The sequence below is a fragment of the Labrus bergylta genome, chromosome 13 (assembly GCF_963930695.1).
Source record: "Labrus bergylta chromosome 13, fLabBer1.1, whole genome shotgun sequence".
Lineage (NCBI taxonomy): Eukaryota > Metazoa > Chordata > Actinopteri > Labriformes > Labridae > Labrus > Labrus bergylta.
Genome location: NC_089207.1, coordinates 19,752,370 through 19,777,463, shown reverse-complemented (window position 1 = coordinate 19,777,463; position 25,094 = coordinate 19,752,370). Strand labels below are relative to the sequence as shown.

The window sequence follows — 25,094 nt, the reverse complement described above, 5'->3', positions numbered from 1 at the left end:
CTGTGCTGTGGGCTGCTCTGAAAACTGATTTAATTAAGAGATGCTCAAGGCACTTATTTTTTTCCAACATTTTCAAAGACTGAGAAAAGATTCCATGTTAGGAAGTAACGGGCTATTAAAACGACTTTCCAAGCGAAGTATTCCCATTTTACGAGGAGACCTTGAACGCAGCAGAATCCCGTTCGCTTAGAGACAACAAGCAGACGAAGAGGAGCCGGAGGCGCTCTCTCGTAAGTAACAAACTCATCTTTATAATACGTTTATGTCTGTTTCTGACTTTCACAACGTCGTCATTTAAAGAAACAACATGGCGCTGAAACACAAGAAGCTTTTTACATTAAATGTAGAAACACTAACAGACGACAGGAAGAAGCTGTGGAGAAGTTCATCTCCTCCTTTCCTCTTCTGTAACTTCGCCGTTATTAGCCTGAGATGATTTGAGACACTGATAAGTGTGACTGTAAGAGTTTAACTTCCCTTTTCTCACGCTTGGTAAATAAGTTATTCATCTGCAGATGAGTTACGTCTTATACTGAATTATATCCTACATTGACGGGTCACATTCTTCCTGCAGTGGTTGTCATGCCGTTTACAAGACTACTCTACTAACGGTTAACTTACGTAAAGTTACGTTATTTAACTTACGTAAAGTTACGTTATTTAACTTAAGTAAAGTTACGTTAGTTAAAGTTACGTTAAAAGTTACGTTATTTAACTTAAGTAAAGTTACGTTAGTTAAAGTTACGTTAAAGGTTACGTTATTTAACTTACGTAACGTTACGTTAGTTAAATTACGTAAAGTTACGTTAGTTAACGTTAGTTAGATTCAAACTTCACATAATTATCATGGTTGGAAAAGCTAGACTAACTGGATGTTATAGCTAATACAAATAAATAATAGTAAAAGTTAGCAAGCTGTGTTGGTTTGTTAAACTTACAGACAGTACTTTGTATTGGAAGCCCAAAGAGACATATCCATTATAGGCTGCATTTTAAATTACTCAGTTTTACTGTGATAACACTTGAAAATCAGGCTGTTTTCCAGTTGAGATCTTGAGAAAAAAACAACCAAAATGTGTATCAGAGCTGGAAAACGGACTTAAATAAAGCTTGTGTGACATATTCACTATTAAAGTGCACTTTATAGTGAGTAGTGTGTGATTTTGGACACAAGCAGAATGTGGTTGTTCCCTTCTGACTTCCGTAGGTCTGATCACTGTTGAAAAAATATGCCAAGGGCCCCATTTAATACAGGAAGGGGAGATTGGGGACAGTAATTGAGAGACTATTCTGACTACAGACCAACCTCTGTTAAACGTATGATTATTACGCATGCTGATATTATGTTTGACGTCTTCTTAACAATATTTATTTGAGTATAAGGACTTATTGTTTTCTGTCTTCCTGGTGGCTGTAAGGTCAAACTGAGCATGTGCAGTGTGAGTGTCATAGCTCCTGCATGTTTCTAATTGCTAAACTTGGTCCTGTTGTAACCGTCTCCTGTCTCCTATAAGCCGTAAATGAAGCGTAATCATAAGATAATTGAGAGGAAGGCTTTGCAGGTTTAATGTGTTACATCAGTGATGCCGAACAGACAGGATGATACTTCTTTAATTATTATCGCTATTATTAAAGTATTATTGTAGGATTGTAGGATCTGTCTGCCATCTTGGTTTTTATTTGGTTAAACTTTATTTTCCTCACGACTTTAACCTTGTGTAATAAATCAGGATGAACTGACCAACATGAAGAAACATCCTGTTGCAGTCGATGACATTTCTAACATGTCTTCCTCGTAAAGAGGATCAGTCTTTGGCAAAGTGAACAAGCAGAAACAATTTGTTTAACATCAGCTGAAACAACCCAGTCCGTAAAGATTAACCTGTAAACCTGTTGTGCCGACATGAGTGAATATAGTGGAATAATATCTCTATGAAAAAAACTGAAACAAATGGTGCCTTGCACAGGAAGTGATCTGACCAGCCCGATTTCCAAACTTGGTCGGCCCCGGGACTTGAACCGGCGCCCCTCTGGTTCCCAACATAAGTCCCTTCAGTCTGAGCTACTGCCACCCCCCTATTTCTATTTTCAAAATAAACCAGAAAGTTTTTAAATTATGAAAACACATTTTTCATTACAGTTTTTCTCTGAAATCCAAGATGACTTTCTCGTTTCTCGCGACACTCTTCCATCTGTGAAAGGTTCATACCTGAAACAATTACAAATTGAAAGTTCATAACTTTTGAAAGGATTAAAATGTTAACAATGACTCTTGCGTTACTTTAGTCCTCTCACTTGTCAATATTTTTTTAGTGAAAAATGTCAGTGGGGGTCTTTGACTGCCCACATATCTAATAACAAACAGCCCCAGATTGCTTTGTATAACTAACACTCAGGTGTTTGAACAAGGGCCGAGCGATGAGGTGTGTTAATACAGAGTCGTGACCTCAGAGCTGTTTGCTCATGTGACAGCTTGATAAGAAGTTGTAGAGAGGCCGATAGCAGTGAGAGAGGAGAACTTCACAGCAGCGTTTGGATAATGTGTCACTGCGGACGTCCTCATTCATGGATACTGCTGCATGGAAAAGTACTGTGTAGTGAGTAAAAATGATAAAACTCCTGACTCTGTTACTTCATGAATATTGTAAAAGGCTGTTAGAGTGAGTCATCACTGGATATTTCCCTATTCGTTTCCTGACAGCTGATGAGTCAATCCTAATCAGTTATGGTAAATGGACTTGAGCTTTTATATTTCTTTTCTCGTCTTCTGACTACTCAAAATGCTTTTACACCGCAGCTTAAACCTACATCAATAATAACTAACCTGTTCATACGCAAAATACACTGCTGATGAAGCAGTGTCTTGCCCTAGGACGCATCAAACCCCAACCTTTGGGTTGAGAGACGACCAACTCTCCCACTGAGCCACAGCCGTCCCCAGTCACTTACAGCTTACAACTTTGTATTATAAGATCAAATGTAACTACACAGAACTACCTAATACCTGAGTTAGAGTTGATGATACTGATACCTAAGTTAGAGTTGATGATACTGCAACAATTAGGCCAGGTGATCAGAAATAAATGATGCAGTTGTAGAAATAGTTCTCACCTGCCAGAGAACCAGAGAGTTTCTCCCCAGAGAGAGAGAGAGAGAGAGCAAAGCTTCACAGTCTTTGTGTTGCAGTCCGCTCCCTCCTGACTCCAGGGCCTATAGCAGCAGTCAGGTGACTCTGTGAATCACAGTCCCTGCTGGGCACCCAGTGAAGCCAAACGCTGCACGACCATAACAACCGACTCAGTTCTGTCCTCCTTTAGCACGATGCCTCGATAAGCCAGTTTCTTTGTTGTAGATGGATGAGGCAGCAGTCCTTGAGAATCAGAGAACTTCAGTCCTTACAATGTGTTAGGAGGATAACAGCAGCCTCCCTGTTATTGTTCTGCCTCTGTGTGACTGTCGTTTATAATGTAGTGATGATTTGTCTCTGGTAGTTGTTTGGTGGTGTACATGGTTTGACTTAAGCCACATTATTGAGCAAAGATGTACTGATGAAAGTAGACGTCTGGGTGATCAGGGTTTAACCTTAAAGAGAAACTTAACCCCCAGACCACATCTTTCAGCTGTCAATCTGTGTATGAGTAGTAGTGTTGTTGGTCAAACCTCGACATTTGAGCACATCCATTATCTATACCATTTTTGAGGATTGAGCATGTCCTTGGACTGTGGTAGGAAGCCTGAGTACCTGGAGGGAATCCATGTATGCACGGGGAGAACATGCAAACTCCACACAGAGAGGCACCTGCCTGACAGGGAATCAAACCAGGAACATCCTCGCTGTGAGGCACCAGCACTAACCACTGTACCACCATGCAGCCCATTTGAGCAAATTCATATTTTATATTTATCCATATTGAAATTCTACAAATTGTGTAAGAAATGTGTACAGCGACTGCCCTTTACGAGGGCTAGTGCAATTGAATGTTTCTATTGGCTGATCTGGTGTGTGTTGACGTAGGCAATGACAGCTTTCATCACCAAACCCTCAAAGACAACAAGTCACCCGACGCAGCGAACTGTGGGGAGTCAAGTGTATTGAGAGAATGGCGCGGATTGATTTTGACCGAAATCTGAGTGGCTTACTGTGAAATATTGCGATTGTAAATGTTGTAAAATGTTTAATTTTTCCATATCACAATGAATAACCTATATCACAGTTTATTTTCTTATTTTGGGTAAAGTTCAGACAATATTTGATGACTTGATTAAATGCTTTGATGTGGCTCCTTTTAGAAAATGGACCGTTGAGAGCAGGCGATGCCAGTTATGAGTCAAAGCACTTCGTCTCTGTGGACTCGGCTCCCCCAGAGCAGACCGAGCCCATTTGACCGCTACAAGCACGCCTGCTGCAGCTATGATGGACATGTGTACATCCTGGGAGGACGAGCAAACAGCTGTCTGAGGGACTTCTGGAGGTACAGCGTGGGTAAGGACTATTACATGAACAAAATAACCAATGACTGCTCTGTTTGTAAGTCGCTCTAAATACAGAAAGAAAAAAAAAAACCTTTGTTGTGTTGCATCCTCTCATTATGTTTGTGAGTTAGTGTGCAACGAGTGGACGGAGTTGAACTGCACTGGTGAAGCTGCCCCAGAGGAACTGGAGGAACATTCTATGGTGGCTCATGAGGTAAAAAGTTGTTCTTTTATGATAGAGTCAGTAGCTTTTTCCTGAAAAAATGTAGCCGCTCCATCATACCTTCTGAGGCTCCATACATGTGTGGTGGTGACTGTGTCTGCAGAGACTCTGTCATCTGACTGGATTTTACAGTTCTGGTTTGTTTTGGTTGACTCTGGACGTTTGTGGGCGGTGAGTTGGTGTGTTTCCTCCAGCCAATGACAACGTGCAGTTGAGTTTAGGAGTGGATCCAATTCAGCGATTGGACTCGATTCAAACCTGTGAATATGATGGATGAGGACATAGCTGCAAAGATATGATCCCAGAGAGGCGAAACGGCAAGCGGATGAAGCTCGTTCCAAAGCGAGGGTGAACCTTGTGTTGGATTTTACCTGTGGACTTGGAGTCGGTCGGCTTTCTGCTCGGCAGGCAGGTGCCAAACACCAGATGTTAGCTTGTGCTAGGGTGCTTAGGGCAAGCAGTTTTTGTGGGCTTTTTATGCCTTTATTTTCTAGAAACAGGACAGCGGATAGAGTCGGAAATCAGGGAGATATGATTGGGGAATGACATGCGAGAAAGGAGCCACAGGCCAGATTCAAACCCTGGCCGCGGGTTAGGGTTGTACTTACCACTAGGCTACCGGCGCCCACACTGATGGACTTTGGTACACCACTTCACACAAACGTCTGGAACGAGTGAAAGAATTCAATTGCACAAATATTTCAGAGTTTCTTGTGGTCCAGCGTTTACGCTTGTCTTTACATCGACTTTGTTGTTTAAAATGTCGTCTGCATTTGGTCTCAACACCTTCTTTATTGCTCTTCTTTCTGCTCATTGTGTTAAGAAAGTCTTTACCAGCTTTTTGTCCCTTTCAGGGCTTCCTGTATGTGTTTGGAGGCATGTTGGATTCTGCATACACCAAGTGGAGATGTTCTTTCTGGGTGTTTGACACTGGTGAGTTTCACAACTGAGGAGTACACCTTCTATTGGCAGCCTTTGTCAGGGACTGCTCAGACTTGACAGACTAATCGTGTTCCTACATGTCTGTTCTAATATCAGGCTTCAAGCCTTTGTGGAAAGATTCAGTACTATAGATCGGCTGAGTGTGAAACACGTGAAAGCTTTCAGTTTCTCAGCTCTTTCTTTTTTATGCAAAGTTTTTGAACCTAAAGGAAAGTACCAAGGAATATAAAAAGTCGACATAAAATGTGCAGAAGAGAATGTAATTGTTAAAAGGGAAAGTCTCTTCTTTGTCTTAGCTTAAAGCTCTGGGAGCTGCTAGAAACTAACAGGACGTGCTTCCTGCTCTGAAAATACCCCGACTTGTTTGTTTCTGTTTCATCCTGGTAAAACTTTGATTTGTTTCTTTTTCATTCTCTTTATTCTTCTAAATTATTCTTTATGTTTGGGTAAAAATAAATACTGACATTTCCAGGGAGGATAGTCCTGCTCACCTCAGCCTCATAAATAAAGTCTGCATGTGAAGTTTAGATTTTACAGTGAAATATTTAAACATTAGTCTCAATCTGCCACTAGGGGGAAGTATAAAAATATACGAGGTAGTGATTTAATGTTTACGTTGATAAATTTGCACAATGAACAATTTTGTCTAAGTTGTAAAAATGGACTATGACCTGACTTTAAATGTCAGTCCTTGATCGGTCCGTGTCACATGACTGTAAATAACAAAGTCAGTGTACGCTCTGCAGGAACACAGGATGCTGTCGGCTCCATCTCTTTACTCATCTTCTACGCACATCTTCTTTAAGGCTGAGTGAAGCTGATTGTACCAAATGGATCTACTCATGAATCAAAATAAATCTTCTGTATAACTTTGACCTTGCATCATCGTTTTGTAGATAATTCCACTCTGGCTTATTTTATTTTTTTTAATCTTATCTCTCCATTTAATTGTCATTCTTCTTTGTCATGTTGTTTCAGCGAAGCAGAAATGGGTTCACTTCCAGGGAAAGACGAGCTCCCCCCAGGTACAGAGTGGATGTCATAGAACAACCATTTGTCTCCTCTTGCAACTACCAAGTTTCCAAATTATGTTTGGGCGTATATGCCTTTGTTTAGAGAGATATGACAGTGGATAGAGTTGAAGAGAGAGAGAGAGAATGAATGGCATTCTGCGAAGGAGCCACAAGTCGGATTCAAACCCGGGCTGCTCGCTTTGAGGACTGTAGCCTTAGAACATGGGGAGCGAAAACTAACCCCTAGGCCACTAGATCCTCCTAAAGTCCGGACCTCCTTTGTATTTTTAAGAAAGTAATACTTTACGTTACTGCACACACATCAGGCAACAGTTTCATTTACTGCTTTAATGTCAACACAGTGTCAAGACAATTGAAATGATAGCAAGCTAAATTTAAACACCCAAAGGAAAACTTTTACGAAACAGTTTTCATTTCAGAGTTTTCCATTTAAACAGATTTGTTTTTCACAGGTTTATCATCAATGATACGTGTAGAGACTTCGTTAGCAGGCTTCATAACTTACACAAAGAGAAACTAAAAACTCACCGAAGTTCAGAGTTCTGAAACGAAATGATGTTTGGAGGGAAATCAAGTGGCTCTCTTTGTGCATACGAATTAGAAACTTCTCAGCTCCCGTTTGTCTCGAACACATCAGGGTCGTTTCAAGGTCACGACCGGTTCTGCTGTCAGTGTGAACTGTCGCCTGACAGCCCAGATCAGGACTGACATCACATCTGTGATTCTGCGTCCGTAATGGAAACCTAAACAAGAGAAAACAAAGACAACTGAAAATACTGAAAGTGAAATGTGATGAAGAAAAGGGTGGGGGGGTCGTATTTAAGGTAGTGATAATATGATAGTAAGGTTTGCAAACTCGTTGAGACATTTGTTTGTTTGTGTGTGTGTGTGTGTGTGTGTGTGTGTGTGTGTGTGTGTGTGTGTGTGTGTGTGTGTGTGTGTGTGTGTGTGTGTGTGTGTGTGTGTGTGTGTGTGTGTGTGTGTGTGTGTGTGTGTGTACCCAGATGCCATCCAACAGAAAAGGGCACAGTGCCGTGGTGCTCGGCTCTGACATGCTGGTTTATGGAGGTTTTGTGGACATGAAAGGATCCTCCCAGGACTTTTGGAGTTTGGATTTCGGTGAGTTCAAAATGTTTTTTTTTCTTCCCCATGTTAAAATAATTAGTAAGGGGCCCGATCACACGGAAAACAGTCGCCCTAGGCTCGGCCGCTCCAAAAACAACCTGGGCACATCTGGAAAAAAAAAACAGCTCGGAGCGCCTGTGGAGCGGGGCTGCATGTGCATACGGGCATACCAAATATAATAAGTTGAAAAAAGGGTCTTGAGCTCTCGCCGTTGCTTTGCTCTTAGAAGAGGAAGGGGGGGACCCGAAAAGCGTCAGCAAAAGTCTGATGCACACCCTACATTCTGCAACTAATGGATGCTGATTGACGTTTGCATTCCAAGGACACATTTCTGCAGAGAGCCCCCCGCGTCACCACTATGTGCATTAACTGTTGATTCTTACTCGTGTTAATATGCACCACAGATACCACGGCATGGTCTCTGCTAAATGGATCTAAGCAGGCCTCAATCGGACCAGGACCCAGGCACAGTCACTCTGCCATGGCCAACCAGAGCTGCATGTACCTGTTTGGAGGCTTGAAAGGCTTACAGGAGCAGAGAGATTTCTGGAGGTGGAACTCCAGCAACCACACATGGAGTTCCCTCAAAAACAAGTGAGTGATGCTTTTAATCTATTAGTGTCTTTAAGGACCTTAAAGACTGTTTCTCAAATGCTGACAAACTGATCATGGAGAACGTGTATTGTGTTGAAACATGGAAAATTAGTTTGGTGTCTGGAGAACTTGATCCCGTCAGGATGTGTCACTACCTGCTGAACTTTCAGGATCAGTTTTCACCGTGCAGCTCTAACAGCGGGTGACATAAGGAGACTTAGTCAGGCTGCACGCTGAAGGGAATACTTATAGTAAGGAGGAAAATGATCCGACTGATGAACAGCTTGATTAATCTGTCAGATAACAGGATCAATAAGAAGGTTTTTCTTCGGAGTAAAACTGCAGAATTCTCTGAGGGCTGCAGAGCTTCATGCTGTCTTTGAGGAAGCTGAGTTACATCTATAGAGATTAATCACCACACAGTGTGAACACGATGAGAAATAAATGACTTGCTGGATATGAAGAAAAATTGTTAAATAATATCTTGTTAAACCCAAACTTATGGACTTTTTTTCAAAACAGCACAGTTACATCATTGAATCTTATGTCAAAGCAAACTTAACAGGCAGTCAGAGATCTTTGGCCGCTCAGTGGAGAACAGGAAGCCTTCCTCTCGCTCTTGAAGTCGTCAGATTGAAAAAAGTCCCCGAGGAACACAGACTGTGGGAACTGTGTGGTTCTCTTTGTATGACGAGTTAAGAACGCCTTTGATGAATGAAATGTACGCTCAGAATCCTGAAATGTTTTGGAGCTCTAGTGATGACGACAGGATGGAGAGATTGATTCATTTCAGTGTTTATAAGTCTGATATTAGGACTTCGAAAACGTCTTCCAAAAGACGTATTAAAAGTGAAGTGAGTGACATTAACTCGGAGCTTCAGTGGTACGGATTAAGATAATTCCCTGAAAAATGTCCTCACTATGAAGTAGTATGAAGAATAAGCACAGCTTCTCCAGGGTCGCTCTCGCTTTAGTTCTCGTCTTCACCACTTCAGAATTCTAAACCCCATCAGAGTCACAGCTGGACTCAAAGGTAGCCACAAAGAAAAACAGGCCAGGGTTTACAATAGACATTGTTTTGTGTGTTCCTTCCTGCTGACACCACTTCTGGATGTTTCCTCAGGTCCGGTCCCTCCAGACTGATGGGACACTCGGCCGTGGCCTACAAGGACAGCATGCTGCTTTTCGGAGGAGGGAGGAGCCAGAACTCTCCAAAGAACTGGCTGTGGAGGTACAACTTCACCTCTGAGACCTGGGGGCAGGTTCCCATACTCCTGGGCTCCACCCCCCCAGACAGGATTCACCACTGCTGTATCGGGCTCGGCCCCAGCTACACGTCCAACACCAGTAGTCCAAGCTCAGAACCCCAACCCAGACTGCTGGATGGGAAAGCAAGGCCCTTCAAGAACAAGTGCTTCCCTGCCCCGCTCACTTTCCTGGGCTCAGACGGAGCGATAGAGCTGGAGACGTTCAGCCCGGAAAGAAGCTACGCTAGCATACAACGCACACAGTCGTCAGAACTTTACAACAGCAAAGAGCGTTCGATGAGGAAAGAAGCGCCGCAGATCGGAAGCTGTCTGAGCTTTGAAAACAAGGCCTTCAGGAAACAGTGGAGCTGCACAGAGGAGGACCTGCTGAGGGAGGAGGAGGAGGAGGAAGAGGAGGAGGAAGAGGGGGACATAGCTCAGCATCTGCCTGATCTGCTGCTGGTTCTGGGGGGAAGACCCTGCACCACACACTGCCCCATCTCCATCTGGCAAATGACTCTGACTGAATCTTAACAGCCTACCACGATCAAACTTTATTTACTTCTAATATGTTCGTGTGGAAAGCATCAGTATTAAAGTTGTTTAATGTTTGAAGAGTTTACATAAATCCAAACAAATCCTATTTCTGTTTCTTTTGATGTGACTTTTAATAATTGTATACATGTACCACACTTGGCCTTGTAGTAGTTGTAGTCAAAGAAACGACTAGAAAATATTAAAGAAAAGCTATCAAACTGTTACAGACAGTAACGGGTTCTGCTATTCATCACACTGTTTAAGTATGATGTGTGTGTGATTGTTAAGAACAAAAGGGACAAGATTTGTTTTATATTCTCATGTCATGGTTCTAATGTTAGCATTTTAGATTCGCCGATAGTATGTTTATAAGAGGAGGCATGTGACGCGACATGATGATCTAATGATCACTGCTCAGCACAGTACACTAGGGGGCACTGTGCACCTGTATACTTTTGCATAAAATAAATGTGGCATGTTTTCCATGAATGCTTAATGGATTTTATTTTTGTTGTTTTGTCCGGTGAATGTGTTCAATGTGAAAAGGATGTTTGTTTCTCCTCATAGAGCTCAATGAAGAGCTCCTCAATACGGGTTCTCAAGGAGAGACTGTACAGTCTCTGCAATGAGGAGGAAAGATATGCCCAGTATTCTGATATGGAAACTATTGGCTTACTGGGTTTAAAAAAAAATTAATATTTTGCATCCCTTAAAGATATACAGCAAACATGAGCATGACTACAGAAATATGTCAGTAATGCTTATGTGACAGTTTGGATTTTTTATACTCACACTAGGCCCAGCTGTCCCATACTGTCCTTAAGACACACCTGCCCCCCCTCCCTAATTTACCGCTGGCCTGCACTCACACTGCTCCAGGACTAACCGGGACTGCACGGTTACCTCTTGTACATAATGTCGTAACAACAAATGCATGACTTTACATGATCATGAAGCGTGTATAGTTTACAAGACAGACGGACTCTGAAAAGAAAAAAGCTGCCGGGTCCGCGTCCGCACTTTAGAGAACAACACAGAGACAATGACTGCTACTTTACTGACTGTGTGGCTGATTTTGAGTCATGTTAGTCAGATACAGAGAGAACACTCCTGGATTTCTCCATATTGAAGGCTGTCCACCCTGTGTACCCGTGCATGTGCTCGTGCATGGACTGTCCCATGCCGAAGCACAGGTACAGGAGCCGAGGACGTCAAAGGAAGAAGATAAAGTCTGTCAATTTCAGTCTAGATCATGAGAAAACACATTACACAACACGGAAATGATCAAAAAGAAACATACTATGAGCTAAGTTACCAACATGTAGGGCTTTCACAGAAAACTCTTTTTTCTGGCTGAGCTGCATGTGTGAACGCAAACAACCACATTTTTCACCCAGACTTTCTCCTGCACGCCCCCAAGTATTTCCCCCTCCCCCACCTCTCACTTGACTGACAGGGAAAGCTTCATTCTGTGAGGGACTCGTGTGCACAATATACAAGCGTATATATGTGTGTGGACAGCTTAAAGTGGATCCACAAGGCAGTGTGAGACAATTTTGTGAAAGACCACCACTTGCTACTCGTCTACTTGTATAATATTACTTGTTTTCAAAAGTACTTCTGCAAAGAAATCTAGTTTTTAACTTGAGCTGTTGTCACATTATTCACTCCTGCATGGTTGCAAAAAGAGGAGATTATATTTAATTAGTGTTCCAGAAAATGACTTTTTAAAGGCGTCGCCTTGTCACGTTTTCTGCAGCACGTTTCTTGAAAGTTCTGATGGACATATTTTGTGTCTTAGGAATCTTTGCTACAGCGGCTTGTTCGAGAAATAAGATCCTCTTCAAACAAACACTTTTTCTGGGTCATATTTTTTACATTTTGTAATTTAACTTTTGTTTTCTACCTGACAACATTAGGAAATGTGAACCTAATCCCCGAGCGGTTAACCTTGTGACTCTGTTGGAAAGTAAACTAATCAGTTCTTACCCAGCAGGCCGGGCTGGCAGCCTGCGTTTGACCTGTTGACCTACATTCAGCTCCCACACCGGACACAGACCTGCTCCTGAAGACTTCCACGAGTACTTCCTCCAGAACTCAGAGGAAGTATGATCAAACCATGGTACAAGACGTTCACATCCAGTATCTAATATTTTGATTTTCTTGTGTTTAATCTGAAATACATGCTTCATAAAAATATTTCCATATTGTATCTGAAGCACCGAGTAGGGAGTCGTTGTGACCTTGTTGTTGGGTCCTATAAGGCAGTGGTACTGAACTGGTCTAATCCTAAAGACCCACCTCCAAGTCCTTCCTGAGAAAGTGTGACCCAGCTAAAAGGTTTTTTTCAGCAGAAGGAAAGTAAACACAATCTCAGAGGAAAATGTATGTAAAAAAAAAAAAAAAAAACAGCAGTAAGGACCAACATGAAACCATCACAATACAGGGTGTTCATTTATGGAACAGCTGCAATGATGAAATAAAAACATGTCAAACATTAGGAAAGTTTAAACACATTTTCAAGAACAACATATTGAACAAATATATAATCAAACAGTCAATGAGAAAAACTGAATCAATATCAGTTGTAAGGTCTGTATAGTCTACCTATTAATGTGTGTAATACATTATATTTGTTGCTTTATCTGTATTCTTTGACTTTATTTTGTAAAGCTTGTCCTTGGATTAACTGCAGGGGAGGCAGTAGCTCAGTCTGTAGGGACTTGGTTTGGGAACCGGAGGGCCTCTGGCTCGAGTCCCGATGCGGACCAAAATATGGAAGTTGGTCTGGTAGCTGGAGAGGTGTCAGATCACTTCTCGAGCACTGCTGAGGTGCCCTTGAGCAAGGCACCAAACCCCCATCCGCCTTGGTGCGGTCCCTGCATAGCAGAGCAGCCCCACCCTGACATCTCTAATGCATGCATCCTGTAAGTGCAAATGTGTGAGAAGTATGTCTCTAAACTAACAGAGTGTAAAACCCAAAATTCTCTGTGGGGATTAATAAAGTATATCAAACTCAAAAAAACAAGCTAAAAAGAAAAAAGGGGTAGAACATGTACGAGTTCAGAATAAAACCGAGCCACTACAGAAAGTATGCTGTGATTGTTGTTTGAAATGTGTATTTTTATTTTACTTTTAAAATTTGTTCCAAATAAATGAAAAGAATTGAAATGTACATTTCTGATATTTTCAACCAATCAGATTTATTTGATGAAAAAAGATGACGCAGTTTAGACCTCAGACGCAACAAAACATGCGACAATGTGAGAGAGAAAAAAAAGTAATTAAGTGTAAAAAGAGCAGTACATGATAGCAGGACTTCTCAAGTATTTTGTACTTTTTTTGTAAGTTTTTAAATCTAGCTCCATCCATCCTCCATACATCTATCTAAATTGAATGTAATGATAGGAAGGAACCAGTAGATGGCGGTGTTTATCTGTTATGCAACATCACAACCAGATACAGTCTTTAGGACTTCTGTTCAGTTGTATTTATCACCACAACCACAATTTTAATCTTCTATGTTATTCTTTTTTGTACTAATAGCCTAATTCATCCACCAAATCTTGAGTATTTTTTTTTATTTAAATGTTTTAGATAACAAGAAACCCAGACTTGTTAAAAGCGACAGAAGGAGTCTGGTGTGTCCTTTAATATTAATCAACATTACTAAAAGTTTGATTTGCGATCCATCCCACGGAAACCACCTGCTGTTAACAGTCTGCACAGAGAGCAAAGTTTCCACACTAAACCTGTGCGTCTCATATCTGTGGTCTTTAAGATGTATGATCAAATTATGCTTCACTTTATGAGTCAAATAACACACGCCTTTGGGGTAGAATTATGCAACCTCTTTAGGGTCGGCATGTTACCATAATAAAACCTTGTTTCATCCCTGCAGTCGTGGCTCTGAGACGTAGTAGTCTTAATAATCCCCGGCGCCCAGTTGGTGGAAATCCCCACGTGGTTTCGACTCCTGTATAAAAACTTTGGGTGTGCGGAGCCCCTGTTGTCGTGATTGCAAAAGGCAGAAAGGGTCTCAGTGAGCAGCAGCATCTTGCAGGACGCACGGAGCTGTTCATCTACTCTAGAACCGCGCGCACCGGACACGGTACCCAGCAGCAGGCGCAAACACAAAAGACGCGGGACTCACGGAGACTCACTGTGGTTTTTTTTTTTTGGTTTTTTTTTTACCTTTTGGGAACTGCAGTTTTTTTTTTTTTTTTTTTTAAGTTTCTGCATGTTTGGTGTTGAATGGGAAAGAGCGCAGTGAACGAGTTTGGAACATCGGAGGGTGGGGGTTCATTCAGAGACCTCGTTTGTTTTGGTAGATTACACGTCTGACCTGAACGGGCAGTGACAGAAGCGCGTCAACAATCCAAACTCCTGAGTGCGCTTTCCAATAACAGACATGAACTTTTAAGTTGGGCAGAGAAAAGAAGCATTGTTGGATAAGAAGCTGAATGCATAATGACAGGAGTTAATTAGCCTCGTATGTTTGGGAATACAAAAGCTCTCATTGGCTTCTCTGGATACCTTGAGGCGTCTCACTTTTTGGAGCACAAGTGGAATTAAATTTAGCTTTTACCTTCGGTGTGTATTTGATCTTTTTCATCCTTCTCTTACTTAGGATTCTGACTGTAACCTTAACTGTAGAGAAAATGAGCGTATACAGCCTGGCTTTGTCCTGCTTGGTCGCGTGCGTCCTTTCCGCGGGCTGCAGCTCGGTGACCGGGACGGACACTCAGAGCTCGCCACAGGAGTCGTGCGCGTCCTGCGGTCTGAGGACGCCGGATCAGACAGAGCGGGTGAACATAGACTTCCTGGAGGCGGTGAAGAGGCACATTCTGAACCGGCTGCAGATGAGGGACAGACCCAACATCACCCACCCCATCCCCAAAGCCGCGATGGTGACGGCGCTGAGGAGGCTGCACGCCGGTAAAGTGCGCGAAGACGGCAGAGTGGAGATCCCGAGCTTTGACGGACAGGCTGCGTACAACAACGAGGTTCAAGCGGAGAACTCGGAGATCATCAGCTTCGCCGAGTCAGGTAATAATCAATAATGCATTGCACACATCTAAATCGACCCCTTCATGAACCCTTTACCTTCTGACTTCATGTAACAGGCAGCCAAGGGATACAGGTGTCTTAATAACCTAAAGTCATGGATGAAATTTCATTATTGAAAGCTTTTCATGGTGATCTGTCTATAAGCATCATATTATTACCATTTTTTTAAAAGCCATAAACTAATTGGAGTCAGGGCAGTCTTCATTTTCATCCTAACATTACATCATGATTCGCTGCTGTTTGATTTCCAGTAGCTGGTGTTAAACCGTGCTGTTTTGGTCTGATGAAAATGAAAAAGAAACTCAACTCAGAGTCCTTAAATTACCCCTATGTGTGTTGTCTATGGGATAAAAGGAACCTCTGAATCCAATTTCATCACTAAAGCCGTGCTCACACTCAATACTCCAATGTATAAAGCCCTCTTTTAAATACACACAAAAGTCCCTCAATTGGCCATTTATCCCTTCCTCTAAGAATGTGTATCTAACTAATTCTCACAAGTCCAAAGAGAACACCCTTTCGTCTCTCTATGCCCCTCTCTCTCTCTCTCTCACACACACACACACACACACACACACAAACACACACACACACACACACACACACACACACAGTCACACACATACCCTTTCCTACACACACACACACACACACACACACACACACACACACACACACACACACACACACAACACACACGCACCTAAAATCATCCAGGCTTGACAGAATCCAATAATTGTCAGTTAGCGCTGTGAGAACGTTGTCTTTGACACAAACTGTTAGTTTAACAAAAAGAAAACATACAATTAAAGACACCAAAATAGGATGGCTTAGACACATGCACACACATACCATCCTGTATTTTCCCATTGGCCCTACTGCTACAATTAGCCTGAATGGGGTCCCACCTTCCAATGGGAATGATCTGAGCGCCCTCATGACAAGGGAACAAAAGCCAGGCAATTATTATAAGAGCTCTATGTGTTTCTGCTGAACGCAACATGTCAACGTTACGCAGGGGAAAAAGTGCAGAAAACAAAAGAAATCAGAATAATGCATGAGACATTTGAGTTTGTGCGGGGGAGTTTGTGTTGGGGGAGTGAGGAGGGGTATGGGGGTTGATATTGTGTGTGTCTGTATGTGTGTGTGTGTGCCCATATTGCAGTGTTGTAAAGAATGTTTTTGTAGATCCAAAGTTTCGCTGGGCTCTCTTTGCTTCTTCTCCTTCTGTTTTTCCCCCTAGTTCTATTCTTCCTCGCACCTTTGAGCCTTTGTGTGGCATTGTACCATGGAGCTGGCTCGGGTCCCTGCTCCCTAGACCCGTCTGCCTCCTGGCCAGCTGGCTCACGCCCCCCTCTAGATCGGATGCTGCCAGCCAGGGGGCATGGCTCGGAGGCAAGGTCTCCAGAAAGCTCTGAAGCCAGGAGAGCTGGTCCCCCAAGCATGAGGGAGCCTGAATTGTTGTTGTCACAGTTTAGGAGAAGGCGGGTTTGGGGGGGGGCGAGGTTGGCATATGTTTAGCCAACAGCGAGCCAACAAATGGATGTGGATAGGTGTTGTTGTGCCTTAGGTCACCTCATGTCCCCTCATCCCAGGGTTAACTACGTGCTCACAGCCAGGGAGCTACTTTCTTATCTCTGGTTGCTGTAGTGCAGCAGTTAGAGTTCTGCCAAGCAGCTCTGGGCAGGTAAGGAGGACGATGCCAGTCTCCTTTCTCCCCTGACATGCTCCCATGGGTTCATGCTGGGGGATTCAGTGTCCCGTATCCACAGGAGCGAAGCGGGGAACACAAGCGAGGGGAAGGAGGGAGGGCGAGAGAGAGAGAGAGAGAGAGGGGAAGACGTAGGCGGGGAAGTGTAGATCAGCACTTCTTGATTGCTCACTATGGCCGTTAGGACCCACTGAACTCCCGGTGAGTGGTCCAAGAATTCAGACTTCATTATGGGAGGTCATTAACTCCAGTCCGGTTCCTCCAGAGGATCGGGTTGGCAGGTTCACTTCAGGACACAAGTCTTTCATGAGGAGCTGTCAGTCATGGCCATCCTGGACATGCTCCAGACATTTTCCACATTCACTCACAAGTGTGTGTTTCACTTGTCAATGGCTCCTGGCTGCCTCTGTTTGGCTTCTGATCGTATAAATGATTTATGCAACTTTATTAAAAAAAAATGACCTTGTTGCGAAGCTTAAACATCAAAAGTGTATTTACCACAGTGGCTTTAACCTCCGTCCAAAAGTCCAGCGACCTGCCTCTCCATCCTCTCCTCCCCTCCCTCCCTCCTCGTTCTTTGTGGAATTCCTGGAGTGCTGAGACTCTCGGGCGTGAGGTATTGCTGCTGCAATAGGCATGCACACCTCTCTCTGTTCATGTCAGAACCACAAGCGCTCCGTGCCGCACCCCTTGTCCTTCCACGGCGTGTGGTCTGTGTCGACAGCAGATTTGAGTAATGAACTCTGTAGCTGCCTTCTTCCATGGCTTCTCGTCTGACTTGGTGGCCACAGGTGGGGACACGCTGAAGCAGCTCCTTATCCACAGCAGCCCACCCAGGTGTCCTGGCTGCCGACACTCTCGAGCAACATTTCCACTGCGGGGTCAGGCGAGGCGTGTCGGGGGCCAGCTTCAAATTGTTTGGAACACTTTGGATGTAAAGTGAGATGTGCTTCTCAGAGGGGAACTCAGTAGAAATAAGTGATTTGGTACTGATGTTTCTCTGAGCTTCCAATACTAAAGAAGTTATGTGATCAATTCTGTCGATTGAAAAATATAGATTGCAGAAGTGAAACATATCAGAATCCTCCTATCTTACACTATCTGTGTTTGGAGGTCTAGACTAAGTTTAAACAATGGCGGAAAGAGTAGTCTCCTGGAGGTCCATTTTGCCAGGAACACAAGTTATACTATGTGTTAAATTTATTCATGAAAAAGATTGATCCGCAAGGTGTCAAACTCACCCAGAGGCATTACGCTGCCTGCATTAAGGGGAAGTTTCTGTATGAGTTGTAGCACCTGGGAGAAGATGAATCCCCAAAAGACCCTTCAGAGAGAAGAAAGAAACAGAAGTGTGAAAGAGTGATGGAGGGTTAGTGAGTATTTATAGGATGCCGAGAGACGTTTAGGTCAGATGGCTTCAATTGGTAGCTGGTCTGGAGCTTTTGACCATATTGTACAATCTTTAAAATGAATGCCGGTTGTCATGGCTACAGTTTCCTCTAATACTTCAAAGTTTGACCTTTATCTTACCCACACATTTAACATACAAGGACTTCAATCACCAGGGACCCAAAGAAGAAACTACTCTAAGTTAGACCTTTTAAATTAAAGTGTGATCTTATTACTTTACACAAAATTAATATATATAATTAATGTTCTTTAAGAGTTTACACTGTCCAGGAAAAGTGGTCAAAATACGTCGGACTCGGCTCTAGATGAGAGTAGGTGGTACACGAAGGAAAGCTCCAGAGTAGTCACCAAAGTAACCCAGAGGTGAGGCATGTTTTTCATTGGGTGACGATGGTGTTTATGTTGCTGTAGCAGAATCCTAAATCACAGCTCTGCAAGTCTTCCATCCGTCTATTCTATTTTGTTTATCTGGGGACATCACTCTTATCTGCAACTTTCCCCCAGGGTCCTTGTGAGGGATCTCGTGACCTCACAAGGTCAGATGAGATATATTATCTCTCCAGCGAGTTCTCAGGCCATCCGAGGGACCCCTCTACCATTGTATGTGTCCAGAAACCTCCAAAGAGAGCCCCATAGGCATGCCAGTGATTAAGCATGCACTTTTAGTGGATGCACTGTGATCAGGCACATTTGCCCTGAAATAATTGGATGAAGCCATTTATGCCAGTTTGAATCCTGCCGGTTCAAGTGATCTACTCAAGCGATCCAAAACTTTTTAAACCCTAAAAAATGCCGTAATACCCCTTAGTTTTGATACTAGATTTCTCTGATTATGCATGATCAGTTTTAATTTTAGGCTGAATTCATTGACTTGTGTGCTGGCAAATGTAAGACTCCTTCTTTTCTGAGTTTGTAGCTGTTGAGGCAAGTAAGACCTCACTGCACTGAGAGAGGAGAGGGCGTTCAGCTGACTCTTTTATGTAATTCCATTCAGATAGATTTCAATATGTACTCACAATGCACTTGATACTTTACCCATAGGCCTTGGTATTGAGAAGGCTCATTGATGTATTGCTTACTATGGGGCAGGGTGTGTGTGTGTGTGTGTGTGTGTGTGTGTGTGTGTGTGTGTGTGTGTGTGTGTGTGTGTGCGTATGTGTGTGCGCATGGATGGATGCAAAGGTGTGTGTGTAAAGTGCTTGAGCTCCCAGCTGACATGTTTGAATGGAGAGCTGGTCTGAACAGGTTTCTGAGTGAATGTAAAGCCATGCTTTACAGGAGGAAGAGGCGTGAGGCGCCTTCAAGGGGGGGGGGGGGGGCGTCTTTGGTGGCCACCTGTTGACACTGACACACACTAATCAGTCGGCAAACAAAGTAATTTAGCCGCTTTCAAAGGCGCTGCTCTGCTTGAGCACATTGTACCAAATCTCCTGAAATAGAAACCTTTCAAGTTACCTCGGGGTAATTTGGAAGACATCATTAGGCTTAGAAAAGAAATAGTGCCAGGGAGAGCCCATCGCCACCCTAAGACTCCCGGGATCTCTTCATTGTGCTGCTGCAGAAAGTGGCCAGTGTCATGTAAATGGCTTTTATTTTTGCCTCATCATACTTTTTGCTGGAAAGCCACGCGTTTCAATGGCTTGCTGCAGCGCGGCTGTCTCCCAGTGCCTCACAGGGGGCTTTGTGCTGTCACTCTCAGGGTGCTCACACTTGGAAGGAGGGGGAAAGGGGTGGGGTAGGGTAGGGTGGGGGTGGGGTTTCTTGGGAGGGGGGGGGCACTAACACTGAACTCAATGAACCCCCCGGGAGCCTTGGCCATGTTCGCCAACCCTCCCACCTATCCCACTTGCATCCTTCCTCCATTCCTTGGTCTTCCTCTTCTCTGTTCTCCTCCCTGTCCCTCCCTCCCTTCTCTACCCACCTTTCTCTCTCTTTTCTGGCCCCTGTCACTTACAAAGCTGGACCTGAGGCCAACTGGGCCTGATCCCAGAACTGGCCTGTCACAGCTGGCCTATCAGGAGCTGCCACAGAGGTCACCTGACACAGTGATTGAGAGTGAACAGAGAAAACACCAGGGAAAACAGCCCTTTAAAGACAGAGCTGTGCCCTTTGTGTGGACACTTTCTGCTTTTTATGGGAGAACATGTTGTGTTTGTGTTTAAGACGGGAAACAATCTTAAGCCTTTTTGTGTTTTTGACAAAAAAGTAGTAGAACAAGGTCCACTTAGTGGCAATGTCAATTTTGTCTCCCATGGCCTTCAAAGTAGGCCATGTCAGAGTGCTCTGACATTAAATAACTTGTTTAGAAGCGGTCTTGTCGTCTCAGGGAATTTTAAAGCAAGTTGGACCGTCTCTGGAGTTAGAGGTATTTTTTAATTCATGGCAACAGAACAAACTTATTCTGATAATGAGGGAGAGCTCAAAAAGTTGACCCTGTCACACTTCTACCTCATCCTTCAAAGGATCACCTTAGGGCTGTGTGCTTTTACCAATTTAATTAATTCCATATAAATATGAGTGCCTTGGCAAAACGTGTTGATGTCCACTCTTATGCTGATGACACACTAATCTTCTGCAGGGAGCAAGCCCAGCTCGGACCTTAATGAATTTGTGAAGTTTATTGATTTTTCAGTGGGAGCCCCTACCATGTCTCCATGCAGCATGAGTGATCTATACAGGCAGTTCAGCAGTAATAAGAGTTGGGGGGCACTGTTAAGGAAAGCTAGCTTAATTGAGTTCCAAATAGAGATGCTATTGGTATAAACACCTTTTTTTTTCTTTAGAAGGTTGGAAATATGTTTGTTGATTGGTTCCTGATGAAAATGTTTCATTCTTCTTTTATTGAGTCAATATCTTCTACAGTGTGATTCGCTGGTTTTACCATCTTAGTCAGAACAAACATTGGAGAAAGCATCAATCTTTGTTGTAACAATACTAGAGTTACCTGAAATGACCTTCTACAGAGACCGAAGTGGACATACAACCATTCAATGTATTTTTGGTGCATGATTAAATCTATGTATTGGTGTTGGTCTACTTATATGTAGATATATGAATAGGGCACTGAGAATTAAACCATTCCTATTTTTCTGTCTCCAACAGATGAGCACACATCCTCCAAATCTGGTCTCTTCTTCCTCGTCTCCAACGAGGGAAACCAGAACCTGTACGTGTCCCAGGCTAACCTGTGGCTCTACTTCCGTGTGCTGCCAGCTGGTCCTGAGAAGGGCCTCCGGAGGAAGGTGACAGTCAAGATCCACTACCAAGAGACCGGTTCTGCCAGCAGTGCAGAGGGAGGCCCTGGAGGCGGTGGTGGTGGTGGTGGTGGTGGAGGAGGGGGAACAGGTCGTTGGGCACTGGTGGAGAAGCGGGTGGATCTGAAACGCAGTGGTTGGCACACATTCCCTCTCTCTGAAGCTGTGCGGGCTGTGTTCGGAAAAGGCAGTCGACGCCAGGACCTGGAGGTTCACTGTGACGGCTGTGAGACATCCGGCGTTTCTCCCGTGCTGGTGGACCCAGGTGACCCATCCCACCGGCCGTTCCTGGTTGTCCGTGCTCGGCAGGTGGACGGGAAGCACCGTATTCGCAAACGGGGGCTGGAGTGTGATGGCACTAGCGGGGGCCTTTGCTGTCGGCAGCAGTTTTACATTGACTTTCGCCTCATCGGCTGGAATGACTGGATCATTGCCCCAGCCGGTTACTACGGCAACTACTGCGAGGGCAGCTGCCCGGCCTACATGGCAGGCGTACCGGGCTCGGCTTCATCCTTCCACACCGCAGTAGTTAACCAGTATCGCATAAGAGGGATGAGCCCCGGCTCAGTCAACTCCTGCTGCATCCCAACCAAGCTCAGTACTATGTCCATGCTCTACTTTGACGATGAGTACAACATCGTAAAGAGGGACGTGCCCAACATGATCGTGGAGGAGTGTGGCTGTGCTTGAGTCCCCGCTGACCTCACATGAACTTGGAACAATCAGAAAGGCCTTTTGTACAAACAGGACATTGTTGTACGGTACACATATACAATATATCTTTACCTACTGTATGTGCAAGCGACATGCACACTGGTACAATCAAGCAAGTATCAGTATTGGTCCATGTGTGCATGGCTGTGTTTTCTAGTGTGCGTGCGAGTGTGTGTATTTATCAGAGTGACATGCTTGCTGTCCGAGTCTTGTCCATTTGGCGACGGCCGGTCAGCAACAAGACGAGAAGGGAATGATAATCACCAAATGATACTTTGCTCTAGTTTGCCATTTCTAGTCAAAAATAATGGCTCATCATCTCCTCTTGTATGAAGATAACAAGCGCTTAAGGAAAGTGACAGGATCAGCCGATGGCATTATTGGCTTCACCCCCATGCTCCCAACACTGCTCCCCCAAACCTCTTAAGTACTTTAAGCACATGACAGACTTTGTTTTCATAAAGCACTGACAATACATCAGCTTATACAATTCAGAACACCAGCACTTCCCTATATTATGCCGACAGACACAGTCTGACTCTCCTCTCTGATGGAATTAGACCGGCAGCGCTTAATGCCTTGCAGGATTACACCATCCGAAGAAAGGCAAAAGAAAAGTCCTCTGCAGAGCTGCTGCTGTCACTCTTGCTGTTGACTATGGGCCTCCACCTCAACTTCTTGCCTAAGAGTGCTGCAGGCCCTGCTACCATGACAACCAGGTGAAGATAGATGTCATAAGTGCACTTCACTTGTGCACTTGGACCAACAGAGAAAGAACTGCTTCTTCCCACTCCCTGTATGCCCAGTAGGAGTGGGCTTGTGGATGCAGAGACTCTAGTTTTGGCCCATTTGGGTCGCCACAGTGCAGTGCAGCACTTGCAGAAACTGAAATGCACACCCTGAATAGCACTTGTATAAAGAATTGCCTTCCAAGGGGTACTGAGTGTCCTGTCCTATCACTAAATAAGTGCCACATGAGCTATGCAATGTATAGTAACCTATACCCATACTCGACATGCTCTCTTAGACTGAATCGTCTCTTCATCTTTCTCTTTATCTCCTTCTTTTCTCTCTTAAGTCCTCGACTCTTTATCAATACTTGAAATGTAATCTTTCGCCTCCTTTCCAAAGCGAATGATTGTTGTGACGTTTGCACTGAAAAGTTGCGGGATTAGTGAAACAAAAACTGCCATTGAAAAGTTATTTTTATAGAAGAAAATTGAATTTTGTTTCAAATGTATTTTACTTAATTAATGGAACCAAAGAGGCCAAGATTTTAGCTATTGTACTAAGATGGCAAGGCCATTGAGTTACTGTGTACAATACTGTTTTGATCATTTGCAATAGGCCTACCACTGTATCAGGGTACGATATATGATTTCATTTCTTTGCTCTACTTTCATCCTCTGTTTTGTACAATAAGCAACGCTTCTTTTTTCATCTTTAATTCTATTTTTGTTTCAGTTTTCTATTTAATAAGAAAGTTATTTTTAGTTCCTGTCTAAGAATCATTTAGTCAAATAAATGTCATCTGTACAGTTTATGTAAAATAAAATGTTTTCTTAATTCTTTTGTAACTTCACATTCTTTCCTGCATCATGTTGTTGACACTTTGAGTGTTTTTCTCTGCGTGAAAAAACAGGTTGGGCTCTACATTTGAATCTGTGGAGTTTTTATTTCATGGAGGTGATTTGGGCTCATTAAAAAACAAAAAGGTGGGGATAAAAAAGCTGCAAACAACATGCAAAACACATGCACACCCTGGTCCTCATCCGTTCTGGTGGAGACATAAAACACTTCTCTCCTGCTGTCTGTCACGACTGATTGTCTCTCATACGGTGAAACTGTAAAACAGTAATTACAACTATGATTAACAGCTACAGAGGAATCCAGAGTCGCTGCCATCTGCCAGACCTTCACATACCTGCTTGATTATTTTTGGCTGCAGCTTCAGTTAATGTGTGTTTGTAAGAGCATGTAGATGATTGTATATCTCTGTCTGAAATTCTGCAGCTTCAATATCTTTATTAAAGATTACCTAAGGTTTCTTTAACAGCTCGTAAGCTTTTAATGTTAATATCCATTCAAACCCAATTACAGACTATTTAATTTAAAGGTGTGATAATTACAAGTTCCCATGACTATTATGACATTTTGATCCGTGTGTTTCTAATCAATGATATCTCCAACTAAATCATTACTGCAGATCACTTGTTTTTTTACACTTCAGATAACCTAAATTAATTTTTGCATGCAAGAATACAAATGCAACGAGTGATAACTATGCTCGCACTAGTACAATTAAATTCAAGATTTGCTACAATTATTTTTATTTTAACTTGAATTCAAGGTTTTTACAAATGAGTTTCTCAATAAATCAATTAATCATTATTTGTATAGCATTGTTTCATAACAACTGTTCTCGGGATGCTTTACAAATGAGCATATGGGATAATATCCAGGAAGGATTTCTCCTTTGTATTCCTCACGTTGCTGTTGTCCACACTTCCTTGCTGCTGAGGTGGAGGTCGGAGCAGGCCGTGCATGAATGAGGACGCCAGTGGTTTAGGGGGTGACACAGTCCAGTAGCTGTTTCTACCAGATGTTTAGGAAAATTTTAAACATCCTACCTTAAGATGATTCTCTTAGGTGAAAAAGAGTGACTGATATTTAATAACATACAAATGTATTTAAGTTTTAACTGGTTGAAATCAAATTTTTACATTTGAAATCTTTTATAGTTTATGACATACATTAATC

At 43.2% G+C, this 25,094-nt stretch overlaps 2 protein-coding genes across 2 annotated transcripts; both read left to right on the top strand.

The window, feature by feature from the left end:
* The first annotated feature begins 155 nt into the window (after nucleotides 1-155).
* klhdc3l (kelch domain containing 3-like) lies at nucleotides 156-10,671 on the top strand. Its single transcript, XM_020633161.3, has 8 exons — nucleotides 156-230; nucleotides 4,291-4,483; nucleotides 4,605-4,687; nucleotides 5,551-5,629; nucleotides 6,617-6,663; nucleotides 7,677-7,791; nucleotides 8,202-8,391; nucleotides 9,515-10,671. The coding sequence occupies exons 2-8, from the start codon at nucleotides 4,315-4,317 to the stop codon at nucleotides 10,170-10,172; spliced, it is 1,341 nt and encodes a 446-aa protein (XP_020488817.2). The 5' UTR covers nucleotides 156-230; nucleotides 4,291-4,314; the 3' UTR covers nucleotides 10,173-10,671.
* Nucleotides 10,672-13,626: 2,955 nt separating this feature from the next.
* On the top strand, nucleotides 13,627-23,916 carry inhbb (inhibin subunit beta B). Its single transcript, XM_020633214.3, has 2 exons — nucleotides 13,627-15,224; nucleotides 21,469-23,916. The coding sequence occupies exons 1-2, from the start codon at nucleotides 14,837-14,839 to the stop codon at nucleotides 22,308-22,310; spliced, it is 1,230 nt and encodes a 409-aa protein (XP_020488870.1). The 5' UTR covers nucleotides 13,627-14,836; the 3' UTR covers nucleotides 22,311-23,916.
* The last annotated feature ends 1,178 nt before the right edge of the window (nucleotides 23,917-25,094 follow it).